General features: G+C 36.1%; 2 protein-coding genes across 3 annotated transcripts; one reads left to right on the top strand and one right to left on the bottom strand.

Moving 5' to 3' along the window:
* LOC139697764 (NADH-cytochrome b5 reductase 2-like) lies at window positions 1-13,180 on the top strand. 2 transcript variants are annotated; one of them, XM_071596602.1, is made up of 6 exons: window positions 1-173; window positions 770-971; window positions 1,053-1,171; window positions 1,319-1,523; window positions 4,432-4,626; window positions 11,944-13,180. In XM_071596602.1, exons 1-6 carry the CDS (start codon window positions 147-149, stop codon window positions 12,114-12,116), a joined length of 921 nt encoding a protein of 306 aa, XP_071452703.1. In that variant the 5' UTR covers window positions 1-146; the 3' UTR covers window positions 12,117-13,180. The 2 variants fall into 2 exon arrangements, with proteins under 2 accessions (XP_071452703.1, XP_071452704.1); XM_071596603.1 differs by lacking the exon at window positions 1-173 and adding an exon at window positions 341-417 and having other exon boundaries at window positions 774-971.
* Window positions 13,181-15,994: 2,814 nt separating this feature from the next.
* On the bottom strand, window positions 15,995-19,951 carry crim (QVR superfamily protein crim). The gene is made up of 4 exons (XM_071596910.1): window positions 19,828-19,951; window positions 19,505-19,639; window positions 19,268-19,421; window positions 15,995-18,640 (listed from the first exon to the last, which is right to left on the bottom strand). Exons 1-4 carry the CDS (start codon window positions 19,877-19,879, stop codon window positions 18,517-18,519), a joined length of 465 nt encoding a protein of 154 aa, XP_071453011.1. The 5' UTR covers window positions 19,880-19,951; the 3' UTR covers window positions 15,995-18,516.
* Window positions 19,952-20,799: the final 848 nt, after the last annotated feature.

Here is a 20,799-nt window from a genome sequence, read left to right as displayed (position 1 = left end):
CTAGAAAAAAATGAAGGGACAACTGCGTACTGACCACATATGATTACTGAATGTTCTGAACGTAACTAATGACGGGAAGTGAATGAGCCGGTATTCGCGGATGTGTGTGGTTTTAATCTGTGGAGTGTGTGCACCTTGTAAACATTATGTCCCAGGAAGGAGATAGCGATAAGGTAACGATATCGTACTAATAAATGTAGCTAGAAATTATGTTACATTTGCGACTTTGAGGGGTCATTACATGAATTTGTTATTTCATGTTTGGGTTAACGTCCTTTCCTAATAATGAATTTTGTACTCGACTTGCACTCCTGTCCCTCTGTTTTAGTGAAATATCCTACGAGATTTTAATTTGCATTTAACACGGATTCGAAGGAAGAACTTTACATTCAATCGCTATGGGAGAGTATAAGGTACCTTAACTTTCTTTGATGTTCGTATTTTGAGGTTTTGCTCTTGATAGTTATGAAAGGATTAGGTTGCTAATTCTTAATATGTAACTGCATGGTTTTTTAGTTAAGGTTTGTGGTTTTAATCGGAATTAATTGCTTTCATTTTCAGCATTTTATTGCTATAAAATGTAGGAAAAACTTTCCACCGTTTCAGTTTAGATTAAATCAAACACTTCTGATCTCTCATATTAGCTATTAGGATTTCTGATGCTCTCGAAATTCTGTTTGAATATGTTGTATGCCTTTGGTTTTCACGTGACTCTTGCTTTATTTCACATGGAGAAAAATTTGTCCTGTAACCATATCTTTTATTTCAGGTACTTTCCGTATGTATTGCAGCAGTGGCAGTTGCTGCGACTGTAATTATAGCAGCCTTTCACTTCAAGAAGCGCAAAGCGCCTCCGAAAACACTGCTAGATTCCTCTGTGAAATATGCTCTTCCATTGATTGAAAAAGAGGAAATCAACCATGACACCCGGCGCTTTAGGTTTGGCTTACCATCACCAGAACATGTTTTGGGTAAGTTTAATGCACCGTTTGAGCGTATGTTCTTTTACATATTAAGTTCCCATTAAATGACAGCCTTTATATTGTATGTAGGCTTGCCAGTTGGTCAACATATTCATCTATCTGCTAGAATTAATGGCGAATTGGTTATCCGTTCATATACGCCCGTGAGTAGTGATGAGTCTAAGGGCCATATGGAATTGGTGATAAAGGTATGTTTGTGCAAAGATGAAGAAAGAAAAGCTTGTCTTATAATTGTCAACATTTTTATTGCATATTGCTAAATAATGGACATGTTGCTTGACAGATGCACTGTCGATCTCAGCATGCAATGAATTTTTGCGTATTTTCACCTAAAGGTTTATATGAAAAACACTCATCCCAAATACCCAGAAGGAGGAAAAATGAGCCAGCATTTAGAAAATATGAAAATTGGTGACACAATTGATGTAAGGGGACCATCTGGTAAACTGAAATATGAAGGACAAGGGTCATTTGCTATCAAGAAAGACACAAAGTTGCCTCCAGTTGTAGTTAAAATGAAGAAAGTGGCCATGATAGCAGGTATAGTATTTCAGAAAAGATAGATTTTTATCTAAAAGAGGCTATTTCAAGTATATCATAATTCTCCATATATATGCCTATAATTTTTATTGATGGCTGTGACCATTTATTATAGTGACTCCATTAGTTCAACTTTTCATCCATCCTGACCTGATCAAATTCTCACTCGAAATTGTTGACCAAGAGTTAAAATTGGTGTCTGAAATGTCAAATCTTGTTAGTAAACTTACTCAAACAGATAAGCTACAAATAAGGTAGCATTCATGTGGATTATGATACTCAATGGAAAAGCAGACTAGAAAGGAATAGAATTTTTGTAAACTCGAGATCATTTTTGACCTCGAACCACAGGCCATGGTTTCTGAAAACCAAAACAATATCCTTGAAATGCTTACTTTATGTACATGACAAAAAGGAGATAGTTTTTGAACTATTTGTGCAGTTATGAATTAATGCCAATAAAGACGTGTCGTGGAGTCTTTCTGTAAGTCTCACAACCTTTTTCGTCCTTGCATTCATTTATGTCACTGGTGCTCTTCTTTCTACATTATTAGATCCCATAAACCATTAACGGTTGATAGATATTTTTGTCATGCTATCGCAGCTCAATTGTTAAGCTTACTTTAGCGTGTTAACTTTCTGTTTCATTGTGTTGCTCTGTATCATCTTCCTTCACTTGTGGAGCCTTTAAGATGTGTGATTGAAAATGTTTTGGGGTTTTCTCAAAGTTTGTTGCAAGGATTACTAAAGATTGGGAAGTACTTGGCAACAATAAGGTTTTGTTTTCCCTTTTTTGATATGGAGGGAAAGAATTGTCTGCGTGTTTTATTTTAAGAGTGGTTGCTAGCCTTGCTATATTTTCAAAGCAACCTGTTATTCCTCATTTTTAATTTTTGAAGGTTTGAATCTTTTGTTTCAAGTCTTTTGTTAGCTTTATGTTGTAAAATATATATTTAATTGTGATATTCTACTAGAGCTTAAGTATGGTCAGATGGTGTCTGCCTTGTTACAGTAAATTTATTCAGGAAGATGTTTCTTGTCAGGTGGATTGTTTCATCTATGATATGGAAAAAGAGTTAAGTGGTGCTCCATCACTGGGGTCCCAAACATGTGATCATAGAATAGGAAAATGATCAAAATCTTATCTCCTATTGCCTTCAGAAGTATTGCACCTTTTTTCTGAAACACCCTCCATTATTTGTACCTTATGTACAAGGGTAGTCCAATTTGTACCCAGCCTGACCTAGAGATAGTGGTAGTTGTGTGAAAAATGTCACTGTATGAGAAGGTATGCAATTTATAAATCATATGTTTCAAGTTTGAATTCGCCGCATTGTTTAGTATTTGTTTGGCAGCCATCAATAGTGAACATTTTCAGTGAATTTGTGAAAATTGGTCATCCTTATGTGAAGCAATACTTTAAATTGAAAGGCCTCAGCCCAACCAATATAAAAGCTGAACTGGATTCTACTCTGTGTGAGTCTGCTCCTTTGTTTGCAACAGTAAAATATTGGGTACCAGAGTTAAAACAAGGCCGTACGAGCTGTCAAGACGAGCATCGCATTGGTTGACCAAATGATGAGACGACTCTAGAAACGGTGAAGAAAGTCCCCTAAGTGATACTGGATGATCGTCGACTGAAAGTGCGCGAGCTAGCAGACATAGTAGGCATTTCAAAAAGTGCAGTACATTGCATATTAACTGAAAATTTGGACGTGAGAAAGCTGTGTGCAAGATGGGTTCACACTTGAGCAAAACCAGTGTCGTGAAGATGTTTCGATTGAGTGTTTAGCAAAGTTTCACAGCAACAAAGCAGAATTTTTGCTCTGTTTCATAACCATAGATGAAACATGGGTCCATTACTTAAGACCCGAGACAAAAGAGCAATCAAAACAATGGATTCAAAAGGGAGAACCGCCTCATAAGAAGGCAAAGACCGTTTTATCTGCAGGCAATGTCATGGCGTCGGTTTTTTGGGACGTGCATGCAATAATTTTCATTGACTATCTTGATAAAGGAAAAACTATCAATGGCGAACTTATTTCAACGTTCAAGCAAAGAAATCAAGCAAAAGTGGCCGCATTTGGCTTAAGAAGAAAGTGTTTTTTCATCAACATAATGCACCAGCTCACAAATCTGTTACTGAAATGACAAAAATTCATGCATTAAAGTTTGAATTGGTACCTCATGCACCCTATTTGCCAAATTTAGCCCCCTCGGATTATTTTCTGTTCGCAAACTTGAAAAAATGGCTCAGTGTTCAAAGATTTTCCAACCGTGAAGGAGTGATGTCGGCAGTTAATGGCTATTTTGAGGAGCAAGACAGTTCTATATAAAAAGAGACGTTTCAGGCGTGATATGGTGGAATATCATGATTAATTAAAAATAGCAATTTTCCACAAAAATAAAATTTAATGCGACCGGTTTCAATGTTACTACATCATCATCAGGTCTATAGGTCATCAGACCTGATGATGATGTAGTAACATTGAAACCGGTCGCATTAAATTTTATTTTTGTGGAAAATTGCTATTTTTAATTAAACAGTTCTATATATTATAAAAAGAGTATCAAACTTATTGAACATTGCTGGGAAGAGTGTATTGAGCTGAAAGGAGATTGTGTTGAAAAATAAATAAATTTTTTTCCAAAATTTTTGTGTTTTTGGTTGGGTCGGGTGCTTCTGGGACTGCTCTAGTATATGTACCATGACTGGTAGGTTAGCAATTTCCTGAGTTCAATGTCTTGGTAATAGTAATGGCTTGTATAAAATATCTATGAAGGAATCTGGCAATACCGAAAAATGCATGGATCGGTAACATTTTCAAGATACGTGTATTGGGACAAACTATGACATTTTTTGTGAGGGTAGTTTTTAATTACCTGTAATGATTGTTTACTTTCACAGGGGGCACTGGAATTACTCCAATGCTTCAGCTCATCCGTCACATCACCCATGACCCAGATGACAAAACTGAGCTGTCCCTTCTCTTTGCAAATCAGACAGAACAAGATATATTAGTGAGGGAGGAGTTGGAAGAAGTTCTAAAGAGTCATCCTGATCAATTTAAGTTGTGGTATACTGTTGATCGACCTACTGAAGGTAAGTTGTATGAAAGGTAAATTATCGATGTTAAAATTGTTTTGCAATGTTTCTTTTTTCTGTTATTTAGAAAGTACTTATGCATTAATATATATAGGTCTGTCCCAAAAGTAGTAGGACTGAGTTGATTAAAAAAAATTATTGCCAGATTTGAGTCATTCATTCAAAAGTATTCGAAGCAGCACCCTTCTGCATCCACACACTGCTGCAAATGGGTTTTCCATGCCTCATATGCCATCTGAAAGGTGTCATCTGGAATGCTGCTATGCTCCCTCATCATGGCCTGTTGTAATGCTTCCATCAAGCTGTGAAGAGGTCCTTCCAGAACAGATTTGAGGTGGGGGAAGAGGAAGTAGTCTAGTGGGGTAATTGTTTAAAAACTTTGTGGATCCTCAATCTCATAGTCCAGAAGCTCTTGGCAGAGCCACATGTAAGTTTCCTTTTGTTTGTCTGAGAGCACTTGCGGCACCAACTTCAAACACACCTTTCTCATGCCCATGCTTTTGGTCACACGTCGATGCACATCACTGTTAGGGATGCCAAATTCTTCAGAAACTTGCGAACACTTTAATCTGCGATCCCTGTCCAACATAGCCTTCACTCTTGCAAGATTTTCATCTTTTTTTGAGGTCCAAGGGCATCCTGAACGTTCTGTGTCTTCAAAATCTTCTCTACTCTCCTGAAACAACATGTGCCACTCAAGAACACCCAATCTACCCATGGCATTCGCGCCATAAGCTGCCTTGGGTATGGCATGAGTATCTATCCCGGTTTTGCTCAGTTTCATGCAACATTTTATGGTGTAGCTCTGTTCCAATAACCGGTACATCACGGAGAGTAACAAGATCATGTTATAGAGGTTTTGGAAATGAAAGATCGGCACTATGAAAAGGCGGGGCCTACTGCCACCGGCCTCCAGCCTTTCCTGAGACTTCCCTCCCTTGAACTCAGCCAGAGAAACTGCTGCCTGTTCATCCTTCTATCTGGAAAAAAATAAGTCCTACTACTTTTGGGACACCTTGTGTGCTATGATGCAATTTGTTACATGTATACTCATTAGGCATTTGTTTTAAGGCAATAAGTCATCAGGGAAAAACATCATATCATTAAAAGATAGTTTCTATGAATTTATTATTAAAAACTGTCATTTAGATTTTAGAGGCTGCTCTACATTATAAGCATTACGTGTTTTTTCAAAAAATTTTTCCCCATATGATCCCATCAATCAGGCAGCACTCCTTTTATTTCTTTGTATTTTAATTCCTTCTCCAGTATTGCCTATTCAGTTGTTCTTAATTATTCTTCTGTAGCACTTCAACTTCTAATCTTCTTTTCACTGTTGATGCTATGAAATTATTTCCATATGCATACAAGATTTTGCATAGTTTCTTGAGATCTGGGCTAGCTTTTTGATCTATGGCATTATATTTTGATATGTAGTTTTAATGTATGGATAAATGTTTTAAATTCTGCTTGTTACCTCCTTTTTAATTTCACCGTTGATGATTTGGAGCTGAAAAAACAATATGAAGCCGCAAAATAATTCCATTTTTCTGCTTCCTTCTCCTAGTTTGATTTTAAATAACACTCTTCCTTCATCATATTGGGAACCATAAATATTACTTATTTAGTTTCTCAGGATTGCATAAGTCATCAAGGAAGTAGTTTTAACAGAGAAAGCTAAAAAGATATTGAAAATGGGATTTAGTAGAGTATGAAGGTCTTTTAATTAAAAATAGCACATTTTTATGGCAATAATTTTATTTAGTTTCTTCAGGTAAGGTTTTTATGATATTTAGGGAGCTTTTGTGAACTAATTGCCTCCTGTGAAGTTTTTTTCACCTGTGCAATGGTATCATCCAAAATGAGTTACCGCCCTGAGCGATTACAAAGGCAGAGTGACTTGGCCAGTTGATATCATACTGCTAGAAATGAGGCTTACTGCCCAAAGCAATTATGAGCTTAGAGGATGGGGTGATACCCTGCTAAGGGGTCAAAGTAAAATCACGGCCAATTACCCTGCCTTTGAAACTCCGCCTGGGTCTATTTTCAATATGGCAGCAGTTTTTTTACATTGGTGGTCTTCAGCTGGCTTATTATAATCATTAAACTTGAGGGCAGGGGTATATAAAACTCTAATTTTGCATAAATTGTGACCAGAATGGTTGAGTAAAGGTAAAGGAAGAAGATGGGAGGAGGAAAGGCAAAAGGCATGGGGCTCAGAACTGAAGCCCATGAGTTTTGGCACCCCGAGGAGAGGGGAGTGTGAGGTAAACACACTGTCATTCACTAATGGATTATATGTACCACAGTTTTTCAGAATTTCCCTTTGTTTAAGAATGTCCAGCCTGGCACCTTTGCTTTCAAAATATAGAATCTGAGGGTTGTAATCTATGGTGTGTTGGTTTTCCAGTTGGTGTTTAGGGAAAAGAGAAGTTGAATTTTTCTTCTTGAAGCAAGCCTTATGTTCCTTTATCCTTCCTTTATTCCAGTTTGCTCAATATACATGGCTGGGCAAAGCTAACAGTTTCAGGCTTAACTTTGTGGAATTCTTTCATGGTGAGGGTGAAAGAAAGAGAAAAAAACAACTTAGCACTTTCACACACTTTTAATAAAACACGGCCATGGTTTCGATGCTGCACATCATCATTTCAGTCTCCTTTCTCCTTTAGTATCTGTTTATAGTATTAATATATTCCATTGTGAATGCACGTAATAACAGGTCTGCATATTATGATTGATACAAAACATGGGTTGTCATTTAAATGCCAAATACTGAGAAGACAACTCTTCAGGCTATATGGCAACTGAACTTAGTATCATCCAAGCATAGAAAGAAACTGTTTGAGGTACACTTTTTATGCATAATCTTGATCAAACTAAAGGGAATGATAGAAATATTGATGTTTCAGGTTATTTTAACCTAAGTCTGACAGCTGAAGTTTGATTTTATTTTATTTCAAAGGTATATTATAAAATTTCATGGTTTCCGTGATCCCCATGGTTTTCAGTCTTTTTCATAGGTTATCTGTCTTAAGGTAGGTTTTCGATGGAAACAACTGCCAAGTAAATATCTTGCCCCTCCTAAAAAACACTACTCAATATCCTACTCTATAACAATACCCTCTTCATCTCTGTGTACTTACTTCCTCCCTTCATTCCGTCCTACATCCCTATCCTATTTCTGCCCCTTCCTTGTTTGCCTAACATTCTCTTGTCCCTTGCCCCTCTGTCACAGTCTTCAAAATTTCACTGCACAGCAATATGCTTTGATCCACTTTTCCTGTCTCCTTATGATTTCTCGTAATAATCCTCTCTCCTCCCCCACAATAGCTAGCACTTCATTTGCTTTCCTTGCTGTCCACTACACCTTCTTCATCCTTCTCCTCACCCACATTGCAAAAGTCTCCAATCTACTTCTATCATCCTGCTTCAGTGACCATGTTTCCATGCCGTACATAACTATGCTCCATATCAAAGTTTTAAAATGTCTTTTCTTAACATCCTTACTCAACATCTCTGTCATCAACTCCCTCCTCCTTGTTTAAGCCTCTTTTCCTAGCTCAACTCGTTTCCTTACCTCCCGAAGACTTTGACCATGTTGGTTCATGAAACTTCTGAGATATGTAAACTGTTCCACCTGCTCTAGTTTTTGCCCTCCTATTCTGTCGTTTCATGTAGCCTTACTCTATCTGGAAAACCACATAACCTTTGTTTTATTTATATTGATTCTCCTCCCATATCTATCACACTGGATTTCCAATTCACACAGAAATGCTTGCAATCCCTTGGCTGACTGATGAAATAGAGCATGGTCATCAGCAAACCTAACTGATTTTTTGAATGCCCTGCGGACTCTCATTCCTATCTCCAGTTCTTCCCATGCCTTATTAATCATTTCCTCTTTGTATACGTTGAATAGCACAGGTGACAATGGACAACCCTGCCTCACTTCTCTTCCTAACACTGTCTATCCGGACTTTCTGTCCTCCACTCGCACCTGAGCCATTTGAGACATGTACAGATCGCAGATTTGCCTCCTGTCCCTCCGATCTATCCTTATTTTCTGCAATATACTCATTAGTTTTTCCAATTCACTGTATCAAATGCCTTTTCAAAATCTACAAAACAGGCAAATACGTCATGATTGTATTGTATTCCTCTCTATCAGTGATCTCATTACTACAATGACATCAGAAATACCTGTCCCTTTCCTGAATCCAAACTGATCATTAAGTAATCATTTTCCCTCCTCTCCATCGTTGATGATCCTGAGAACAATTTAAGCTGCATGTGAAATCAAACTTATTGTTCTTTAGTCCTCACATGATATAGCCTTACATGTATTTACTTCCTTCTACCTAACTAGTATTTAATGTCTTCCATTTCCTTCTCTTACATATCATCCCATCCATAATCAATGGTTTCTTATTAACTGTTCCTTTAGGTTGTTTTGCGGCTTTCGATATCCTTTTTTTGATATACTACCTTGATCAAAAAGTTCCCGGAATAACCACCGTGTGGCGCTCCCATCGTTCCGATTTGAGTTCTGTTTTTTTTGTTAAATTGGTACATCTGTTGTTGATATTCCCTTTAAATCTTAGTGTCATAACTTGACATTTGCAAAAGTTACGTAGCCAAGAGTACATCTATCTCTGTGTGTGTTGGCGATTTTTTACAATTGCAGAAATGGATTTAAATTTGCAACAACGAACTTGTATTAAATTTTGCGTAAAAAACGGATTTAGTGGCGCACGGACGTTGGAAATGTTGGAAAAGTGTTTCGGCAACGATTCTCTAAAAAAAACGGTCGTTTACCAGTGGCACGAGCGGTTCAGAAGTGGTCGTGAGTCAATCGAAGATGATGAACGCAGTGGCAGACCATCGACATCGAAAGTCGGTGAAAAAATTGATAAAGTAAAAGAAATGTTGGTCAATAACCGCAAATTAACCATCAGAGAAATAGCGGAGGACTTGAACATTGCCTATGGATCCGCCCAAGACATTGTGGTTAATGATTTGGGTTTCCGTCGTGTAGCAGCAAAGTTGGTGCCAAAAGACCTCAATTTCATGCAAAAAAAGACCGTGTTGACGTCGCAAAAGACATGATTTGCGAGGCTGAATCCGATCCCACATTCATCAAAAGGATCATTACTGGAGACGAGACGTGGGTTTATGAGTACGACACGCAATCCAGACATCAGGCAAGTGAATGGCGTTCACCAAATGAGCCGAGACCAAAAAAACCACGTCGTTTTCAGTCAAAAAAGAAGGCAATGCTGACGGTTTTCATGGATTACAACGGTGTAGTGCATCATGAATTTTTGCCAGAAGGCCAGACAGTAAACAAAGAGTATTATTTGGGCGTTATGAGACGTTTGCGTGAAGCAATTCGCCGAAAGAGACCAGAAATGTGGGCAGAAAACTCGTGGATTTTGCACCATGATAACGCACCGTCGCACAGTGCTATCGTTATTCGTAATTTTTTGACGAAAAATGCAACAAATACCATCCAACAGCCACCGAATTCACCTGATTTGGCTCCCTGTGACTTCTTTCTGTTCAATCGAGTTAAAAAACCATTACGGGGAACGCGTTTTAGCAGCCGAGAGGAAGTAATGGAAAAATCGCAGGAAGCACTGATGGACATACCGAAAACCGAATATAAAAAATGTTTCGAGGATTGAATCAAGCGCTGGCATAAGTGTGTTGCAGTCGATGGGGATTACTTTGAAGGGGACAATATAGATTTAGATGAATAAACTTGTATTTTTAATTTTCTGAATAAATTCCGGGAAATTTTTGATCAAGGTAGTATTTCGATTTTTTCTCAATAGTTCTCCGCTCCTTTTCCTCACTCATGATTTTCTCTTAAGCTTGCAGATACTCTTTCCATGTCAATCCAGTTAATACTTTCAGATTCCATTTCCTAACCTGCCCTATCTTTTTGAACCGGATGCTTCTCTTCACAACTACTAATGTGTAATCAGAGGCTGCATCCACTCCCGGAAAACTGTATTGATTGATAACGCTGTTCCTAAATCTGTGCCTAACCATAATATAATCCAACTGATACCTATCTGAATCACCTGGCATTTTTCACGTATATCTACTCCTTTTGTGGCATCTAAACCAAGTGTTGGTGATGATTAGCCCGTGTCTCCTACTGGACTCAATTGCTTTCTCCCCGCGGTCATTCCTTTTACCTAAACCATAGTCCCCCTCATCATCACCATCTCTACCTTTGACTACCGTTGCATACCAATCCCTCATTGCTAAATAGGTAAACATTAAATGTTTCCCTGCAGAAAACCCGCGATTATGTCCTCCAAACCATTGTATACCCTGTTAGCTTCTTCCTCCTTACAATTGCTTTGTGGGATGTATACTTGAACAATGACGAAGTTCATTGGTCTTTCTTTTACCTCTTCAAGTAATATTCTATATGCTCCTTGCTCTATGTTGACTACGCTTCTTTTTACCTTTTATGCAATATAATTGCCACCCCTTGCTGTCTCTCATCCCCTCTGCTGTGTAGTACTTGCTCCAGTAATCCATGCTATCCTTCCATCTCACCTCGCAAAGGCCTGAAGCATCTCTATTTTCTCTTTACATTTCTCACTTAATATTCTCTTATTTTCCTGTTCTCAACATCATTCAAAGATTCCAAGTTCCTTTTCTGAATTATTAGGTCTTCGTCTTCTGTTCTGCTGCTGTCAGTTTTGCTTTGCAAGGCTTTCGTGAGATGATGACTGCGGGAGCCTTGCCTCTTCCGCTGCCGGACACGACCCACGGTTGATTGAGCTGAGTCCCATAGTTTCCGGGACTCATTTTCTCAATGCTGTCCCTAATGGAAATCTTGGGATTAATAATTGCGGTGGTTTCCCATTGCCTTCCGCAATAGTGTTTTTAACGTGGCAATATCACTCAATGGCCGCTACACTAGGGTCTGAAGCCTTTGAATCCTCTTCACTGAGGAACAGATGCTGTGCAAAACTGCGTCTTTCGTCTGGCTCCTAACCTTCAACCTATCTGGCATGGGTGACCCTACCAGGATCAATTATGGTTGCTCCAACAAGTGCAGCTTGACAAGCATCAACCTTGTCCATGGGAGGGGGTTTTATGTGTAGTATCTAAATTCATATCTAGGTTACAACTTCATGTTAGATGGAAGCTAGGCATATTCCCACTCTTTTATACTAATTATAAGAAGACTTGCCTATTGCAGTCATTGTGCACTTATTTTTGTATGGAATGTGCAGCTTTATGTAATAGATACAACAGTGTAATAGATCCAACCTCTTTTTTTCTTTCCAGGTTGGAAATATAGTGAGGGGTTTATTTCTGCTGATATGATTAAGGAGCATCTCTTCCCTTCTTCAAGTGACACAGTTGTCTTGATGTGTGGCCCTCCTCCCATGATCAATCATGCCTGCATTCCTAATCTTGAGAAACTTGGATATGATTCCAATCTTATGTTTGCATATTAATTTGTGCAAAATGTTGGTTTATATGTCATCATGTGATTGGTACTTACAAATGCTTACCATCCCAGGATTGTCATATGCACGAGTCCCTGTATTTTAGATATTAACTAATTAATTGTTGGTATCATTATACCAATGCTTGAGACTGCACATAGACGTTTACTTATTTTGGAGGACTTTTGCTTACATATGAGTGCCAAGTCAAGCGAAATAATCCCAAAGCTGCTCACATCACTAGAGAGAGATATGTAATTATTAGTTTTTTAAGGAGTTGGAATTAATGTTTAAATATTTTCTTCTCATTGTGTGCACTGTTTACTTGTTTTCCAACAGCATTTTTTAGCCTCTGCAAATAAACTTCATATTTTAAAAATATTATCAGCATTCTATGGTAGGTTAATGACCATAACTCATTAATGTTGTTTACATTTTTTTTATCGATTTGTGATTTTGGGCTATACTTTGACTCAGTGTTTTAGATGAATGTGAAAAGTATGAATTAGTAACAGAATGACCACAATGTTTTAAATTTTTGTTCCATTATATCCAAATATTTCTGAGAATTGATTTTTAATTAGTTTTTACTTGTTTTTATAATGAGTGATATTATATAATATTTAATTATGCTCCTGAATTGTCATTATCCACATAATCTAAGATTATCTTACTTTCAGTTTAATGAATGAATTTATATGCTTTCAGACTTCATTTAATTTTAAAGGATATTTTTATGGTGAACTTTTATTTTATTAACATGTTACATACCTGTACATGCTTAGTTATGTATAGATTTAATAATTGACGGTATATTTTTGGAACAGACTTTGGGACTTATTTCATTAATATGCTTAAATATATTTTAGGAAATAGTTTGAGGTACATATCTGTTGACAATAAATATTGAACATAATATTTTTAAAGATGGATTTCCATTTATTGTAAATATTATGATCTTTGTAGAAAGCTCAAGTGTCTGGAAACTCTGGCCTTAAATACAGATGTTGAATACCTGTAGTTATTGTTCCTGATTCTAGATCAATACAATAAAACTTTGTTGTTTGAAACAATGGTAGCTTAAGGCAGATTTAATGTACTGACTAAAAAGCTGTCTCTAGATGATTTTACTACTATGTGCATTATTTCTTATACCTATCAGCACACGAATCAACCCGTAGGTTGGTTTTGATAGTGAAGCTCACCCTAAACTATTGAAATAGTTTGTTGGTGGCTTGCAAAATTTTCACACTCAGGGTAGGGATTACTCGTTAATTTCCCCAAGTTATGTACTGAGTTTTGTAACCAGAAAATTGCACTGCTGGATTCGAGTTTGGTTTGTCATTGTCTGGGATTTGAACCTACAGTCAGAAGCCAAACAATTTACTTAGTGGGCTTCACTTGTAAAAAGGCACAGAGGCACAATTTTTTTCCAAACACGATGGCTAAAATTTAAAAATTCTTACCATCATGTTTTCAATTACTTACTTTTTTCCAACCAATTAGTAAGCCACTTTGTTTTAAGAAATAATCAGAAGTAATTCTTCAACCCATATTATTATCATTAGTTGAAGCAGGATTGTTTTTCCAACTTTTACATTCAGGTTTGTAATTTTGTCATCAATTCCAAATGAGGAGTATCAGAGGACCTACAGTATGCTTATCCTGTTAATGAACCAGACTATTGAGACATTTTCTTTTACTGACTTCTTGGGAGATTAATTCAGTAAACAGTAAAGGGATCCCTCATTATTTTTCAAATGACTAGATGATTCACTCTAAAATTGTTAATATTTTCTGGTTCCAGATAGCTGCCATGGGGAGATGAAGGGAGGTTTGGCTGGTACTCGCATGTTTTGAGTTGTCTAGGTTCCTTTATCAGCAAAGTCACCTCCAGAAAGTCACAACAAAGTTTAACGTGAGGGTTCATCTTACCCACAATCAAATCACAAGATGAGGGGTACATTTTTCTATGGCAAGAATAACCAACCAGGTAGCAATGACAGTATTTAAAACTTCAAAACATTGTAATACACACATTTACATCTTTTTGGTCAGCCCTTTCTTCTTAAACTGTTCACTCTATACTCAATTATAATGTGCAGATGGTGCTCAGATTCTCACCCATTCTCTCATTAAGACAAAACCAGCAAAGCACACTTATTTCATATTTGTCTGTTTCATATGCATACAATACGTTTTTTTCATGATTCCCTAATTCCTTGCCCTATCATTGCCACAAAACACCAAGACCACTATATTGTTAATAATATGACTTATTTGGCATACCCAAGCTTCACTTCCCTATGATGGTGTGGAAAGGTGTACTCTTCATACCACCATTTTTGCTGATTTAGACAATTTTTTTGCATGGTCCACAAACTAACAGCAAATTTTCTGTTGGCATTAATTTGCCTAGAATTCTATTCATTTATCATGTGTTTTGGAAAAATTCTGACAATATATAAAATCAACCATGTTCAGTTATTTCACTGTTTGCACTCATTATGAAAAACAAATACAATTGTTTTTGATGCCATTACTTTTGTTTTCAATTGCTCTGCTTTCTCACTGAAACTGTCTGTTACGTGTGGGCTCTCATTTTCAAGATACCCATTCCAGACTTGTCCATGATGAACCCATGAAGCAGCCCCTTACCCCATTCATTTCTTATGTTTGGAGTAGAATCTTATTTGGATCATATCTCATCACTCTGCTACAAGCCATTGATATAACTTAAATTGATTGGACTATAGTTTTTTGATTTTGCCAGGTCCTGCATGCATGCTTGACAAACAAATTGATATTTCATCTCTAAAATGAATGTCAGTCATCAGCAATTCATAGTTTCTGTATCAAACTCCTGATTGGATATTGAATTTTGCACTTTTTCAAAAATTTACCTCCCATATTTTTAAAGAGATCAAACTGCAACAGGGCCACCACGCTATAGATTTGAGAGGGTTCTCAGTCAGCAGTACTGCACTGTTGGCAGAGAGAAGAATATCACCTTTTTACCATCAGGAAAGATGTCATTAGAAAATCAGTATGATTGACATGGGATGAGAATCAACAGTACAAAATCAAGAAGATTGAAGTTTCTCTATCTTGGAAGTGTATTAGACCAAAATGATCCTAGTGGTAGGGATATAGGAGAAAAATTCACTTCAGGCAAAGAAGCCTTACTGAGAAGGAAGTTTATGAGAAGGAAATTGAGTAAGGATGCTAAGGGAAGCATACCAGCAATTTTGACCCGGAGCCTGGTTTTGTGTGGCAAAGAAACTTGGTCATTGAAACAAAGTGAATAAATGCATAGATTGGGAGGTTTTTCGTACGTGGGTGTGGAGAAGGAACAGTTATAACGGACATAAAGGTAAAGCAATGAAATATATGCATGGTGAGGGAAATCCAAAGGATGCAGAACATTTTCATTGCCAATTGAATTCAAAGAAACTGCAGGAGATATCGCGACAGTAACTTTTAACTGAGTCATCCAGTGAGTGCATTAAAATGCACCCATTTCACAGAGTAAAAATCATTCGCCTTGACCGGGATCCCAATTGTAATAACGATTTTACACTGAAATTGTTGTATGGCAATGAAATATTAAAGAATGGCATACAGGGTAGATGTTAGGAAAGTGATGTATAGGGAGTGAAGAGTCAGGTTTTGTCTGGTTAAGTGAGACTTTTTTATAGAAATGTATGGTAGTTAGTATGTCTCTCTAACCAAAATCTACCTTAAATGGTAGGCTGCCATTTAATAATAACCATCATTACACCTATCTAGTCTTGTAGACATTTATTTATAATTCCATTGAACAGCCATGGGGACATCACACTGTCTTGTTTTATGCAGCTTTTTATTTCAAACCAGTTCCAAAGCTCCATTCACTCAACCTTGCCCTACCATTTTAATATATTTCTAGCATTCAGTAACTGTTCATTCACCCGGTTCTTACGGTCTGCCACATGTACCAAGGGGTATAACTTCACAAAATCGAGAAAAGTTCAATAAACTCTCTTTCACACATCTATGCTTCTCCAGTTAACAATGAAGTGCATACAGATGCTCTGTATATTTCCTGCCTGGAATAAAACCACATTACACTACTAGTGGTATCTTTTTTTGTATTCATTTATGAGAGGCCGATGTGTCAAAGTATACATACATCGAATAGCAAAAAGTCAAAATAAAAATCTTTAGGTAGATTAAAACCATTAAAATTCCTTTTGCTTCATCCATGCTGTTCATAACTCCAGTAGTAATCCAGAAATGATTTTCTTGACAATAAAATCAATTTGCTGTGACTCTAGTGTTGATCATAACAATTTTCTGGGTCTGAAGGAATGGCAGTGACAATTGGTGCCATGTTTGAGGTCTAACTAAATATTCTATTTTGTTCTTTTCAAGCTAATTTTCTGGCTAGCTTAATTCCTTGGTCCTTTGGTTGAGTAATACATGTTACTGCATAGAAAATTCATAGGATAACTATTCCAAGACTTCATTCAAATCCTATACGCTATGAATGTAACCACAAGATGCACTTTCTTAAAACATTGGCAGACTTGTAGTGAATCTTACCTTGACAGTAATATTTTTCTAAAATATTTTTACCATTTATTAATATAAGATCAAATTTCAAACACTGTCTCGACTTAACTTACTGAGAGTAACACTAATAACCATCACATTCTTTCTTGCTACAATAGATGAAATGTACCTGCACAGAATGCTTGATTGTTACCAACACCAAATAATCACATTTAATTAGGAATTCAACCACAGTAGAGCTATGACTTAATATTTTTTATCAATGATAGAGAAGAGGATTATTCAAAAAAATTTATTCAAACTAAATTTTACATTTGCAAAATCGATGGAATTTGATCTGCAATTATGCTTAAAAAACTAGAAGACCATGATACAACATGATGATTGTTATTACAGGCCTACAACATGATCAAAACGTTTATAAAAATATAAACTAATACACATTTTGATTCTTTCCAATTCTCACTTCAAGCAAGTGGAAGTGTTTGAGAGCACTCACCCGAAATTTCAGTTTTAGTAAAAAAAAAAAGCATATTACATGTCACTACTTGAAGTGAAAATGGCAATATTCTTTCACTTATTACAAATTTAATTATATTTTGATAAAAGCATCAATAATATAAATAAAAAAGGAAATTGTGGCTTTGGAAAATTTTGGACGGAATTGTCAGATGTGCTAAAATCATTCACCCAACAGTTGAAGTTCCTTAAACAAACACATGGACTAAGGCGTGACCACAATTAGATGGAACAAATCTCATGTTATAATGTATTTACAGGACAACAAAATGATCATAACATTCATAAAAATATAAACTAATAAACATCATTTGGATGCTTTCTCATTCTCACTTTTAAGTGTGCATAAATGCTTATTAGCACTTACCAGTAAATTCATTTCAGTATAAAAAAAGCATATGAAACATAAATACTTGAAGTGAGAAGAGAAATATTCCCTCACTTGATACATTTTTCATTACATTTTGACTACAGCATCAATAATTTGCATAAAAATGAAATCATAAAGATAACCTGTTTTTTTTAAGCCTTTAGAAAATTTGTTAAAATTTAGAAAATAAACACCATTTGGATACTTTATGATTCTCACTTCAAGCAAGTACAAATGATTATGAACCCTTATCAGAAACTTCAATTTCAGTATGAAAATGCATAATACACAGAACTGCATGAAGTGAGAACAGCAATCCTGGCTTAATATTTGACAGGATAAAAAGAATTCCTTTTGCAAACGTGTTATTCAAACCTTCAAAAAATGTTGGACAGAAGTCAGGTATGCTAAAATTAGAATAGGAATAAATTCCGGCCAGTAGAAGTTTTCATTAAAAATTAATTGGTGCATAAACAATTCACACACAAAAGGGACTTTTTTCAGCAAACATGCTATTTAAGGCTTAACCAAACTTGGATGGAATAATCAAAAGTGCAGACACTGGATGCCTATGCGTGCCAATGGAATGAGGAATGTTTCAATCACATAGGTTAAAATTTAACATGAATTATGGCTAAATAAATGCCGGATGGAATATTGTTCCAAAAACACTAATATACTTGGTCATTGAGAAGTGTTTAAACCACAAAGCTCTTATGACACATTTAAAAATACACTGAAAATTGCACCTACAAGCTACAAAGCTTTTATAAAAATATATGCAACAATAACAACTTGACAAACAGCAGTCAACTGTTTGATCTCAAATATTGTGTTCTATTACTAATTTTTGAGCCATACATGCTACAGAAGTTACATGACACAATAAAAGTATAGCCAGCACATGATCACAATATACCTTGTTTCAACCAAGATTAAAAATTTTCCCAATAGAATTGGACGTGCTTATCTGAGTAGAAGGGGAATGGCAAAAAGCATACCCAGTAACCATGTTATGTCAATTCTGTTTGCTGAGTTGCACCTGTCATCAAAGTAACAGAAGCACCAGTTTACATCATCGAAGTAATCCCTGAAAAGAAAATACTTTCATTTGTGTGTGCCACTACCTTACAGACACCCAAGTATACTACTTTACCATTAAAAAACAGTACCTAAAATTTACAATTAACATATTTCCAGATTAAACTATAACCTTTAGCGGAAGGAGAGTAATTGATAGTAAAACAACGACACATGCAGGAAAGAAGTGATTTTTATTGATTGTGAGGCCAAAATATGATTATAATGAACAATGAATTGCTAGTAAAATAGACATCGAAGCGATTGAACCCTAAGTCTGAACAGCATGAATAAGATTTCCACTTGAGGTTACATATTTGTTATAACTCATTCCGGCCTGGATTAAAAAAAAATAATCCCACAATTCGTATATTTTACACATTAATTTGAAATAGAATTTTGTACCCATAGATTTATGAGGCACCGAAAAAATTCCTTTGCCTGCGAAACAATTTTGAGATATAGAATTATATAAATATAAGAGTATAAACTCTTATCTGTTTTTATAGTGCGTGTATGTATGTAATTTTCGTGGTAAGAGTTATATTTGACCAAACTAGACCGTTGCCACCAGGAAAATCGCCTAATTGCAACGTAATTGTAAAATAATAATAATAATAAGAACGCACTAAATTACCTTTTAACGTCGTGTTGCGGTATTGAATGATTCACATAATTTGCAAGCTTCACGTCCTTCGCCGCAGGCCTACATCCTTCATACTTATCTGCAGGTATATCTGTCCGAATGCTATTCAAGGAGCTAAGGCATGCTCGAGTAATTGTTTCTTCGTCTGCAAGTATAAAAGTGGGAGTTTTGTAATGTAAACTTAGAACCTACATCACACTTGTTAAAAAAAACAATTGTATATAATACCTCCTTTGCGTTCAATTAGTTTCACACACTTATCGTTGTACTCTGGACAGTATATTCCCCAGTGTAAGACCCAATTAAAATTTTTACCACATCCCGGGTATGTTGATACACATTCATAACAATAAAGGCTGTGACCTACAATTAAAAAAAAATAAACGTCAGTCGTTAATGAAATTTAATAATTAAAACAGTTAATTTAGGGTCGACTTTAAGATAATAATTATTTGAATGCAATGATTAATAACGGACGCTGATGAGGTCTGAAAGCCACGCCCAATGTTAATTGCTTATTAGTTTTGTAAATTGCAAAATAGGATACGTACATGTGTCTGTCATGTAGGCGAGTGTTATAAATACAAACAAAAACTTCAACATTTTGGTTACAGAGATAATGGGTGAAATAAAATCAACTTAAAAACTTGTTCAGATCATGTAAACAAATTTAACATTTCGTACCTCAGCTGTTTAATATACTTTTGTTATTTATTCACAGATGGCATGAAGTACAGTGGAAATAAATGGCGGAGTTACAAATATGCCAACGGAAAGTTCATCTAAATACTATGAGACACGGTACGTTTTCCATGTTTATTATTGCATCAATTACAATTTATTATTACTATAATAATTATAAGGTGTATAAAGTTGCTATACAGGTTCAAATTTAGGGTATAGACGATTCATAAATTTTACATAACGTACAGGTTAATTGCAGGTTTGTCCAATTTCTACAAAATACCCCACAACGTGAAGGCGAAGAGGTGGATGCTTGCGTAGTTTGGCGCCTTTGTTTTATTCCGATTTTAGGTAAGACACTTTATATATCTTGGTAGAACAATGCGTTAGGGTACTTATCCTCTAGGTAGTTCCAAGCTGCAATTATATGATGCTACCTACATATATATTCAACAGATTCAGGTGAGATGTAGTGGAAGTTCGTCATTATGAGAACAACAAAATATGCACTTTTCCACAGATTTCGTCTGTGGAAAAATGCATATTTATTTTTCTCATAATGATACCTATATATTCAAAATGCGAGACTTCAATCGATTAGAGTAAGTTGGTAATCTTGATGACCCATATAGATTATCATTAGTATTATACAGCTTAGCGTAGGTTTTGGATGGACACAGACTTTTCAACAGTACAACGACATACTGATATCCGGCACTAGAGTAAAATCTCCTTCAATTGCACATACTTCCTTCCTCCATTCATTCTGTCCATCATCTTTTTCATATTAATACCCCTTCTTTGCTCGCCAAACGTTCTCACTTCTATCAGTCTTCAAT

The sequence above is a fragment of the Hetaerina americana genome, unplaced genomic scaffold, assembly GCF_022747635.1.
Source record: "Hetaerina americana unplaced genomic scaffold, ioHetAmer1.1.p SCAF_8, whole genome shotgun sequence".
In the NCBI taxonomy this organism is placed as follows: Eukaryota; Metazoa; Arthropoda; class Insecta; order Odonata; family Calopterygidae; genus Hetaerina; species Hetaerina americana.
The sequence above is the reverse complement of the archived record's forward strand: the minus strand, read 5'-3'. Positions and strand labels throughout refer to the sequence as shown.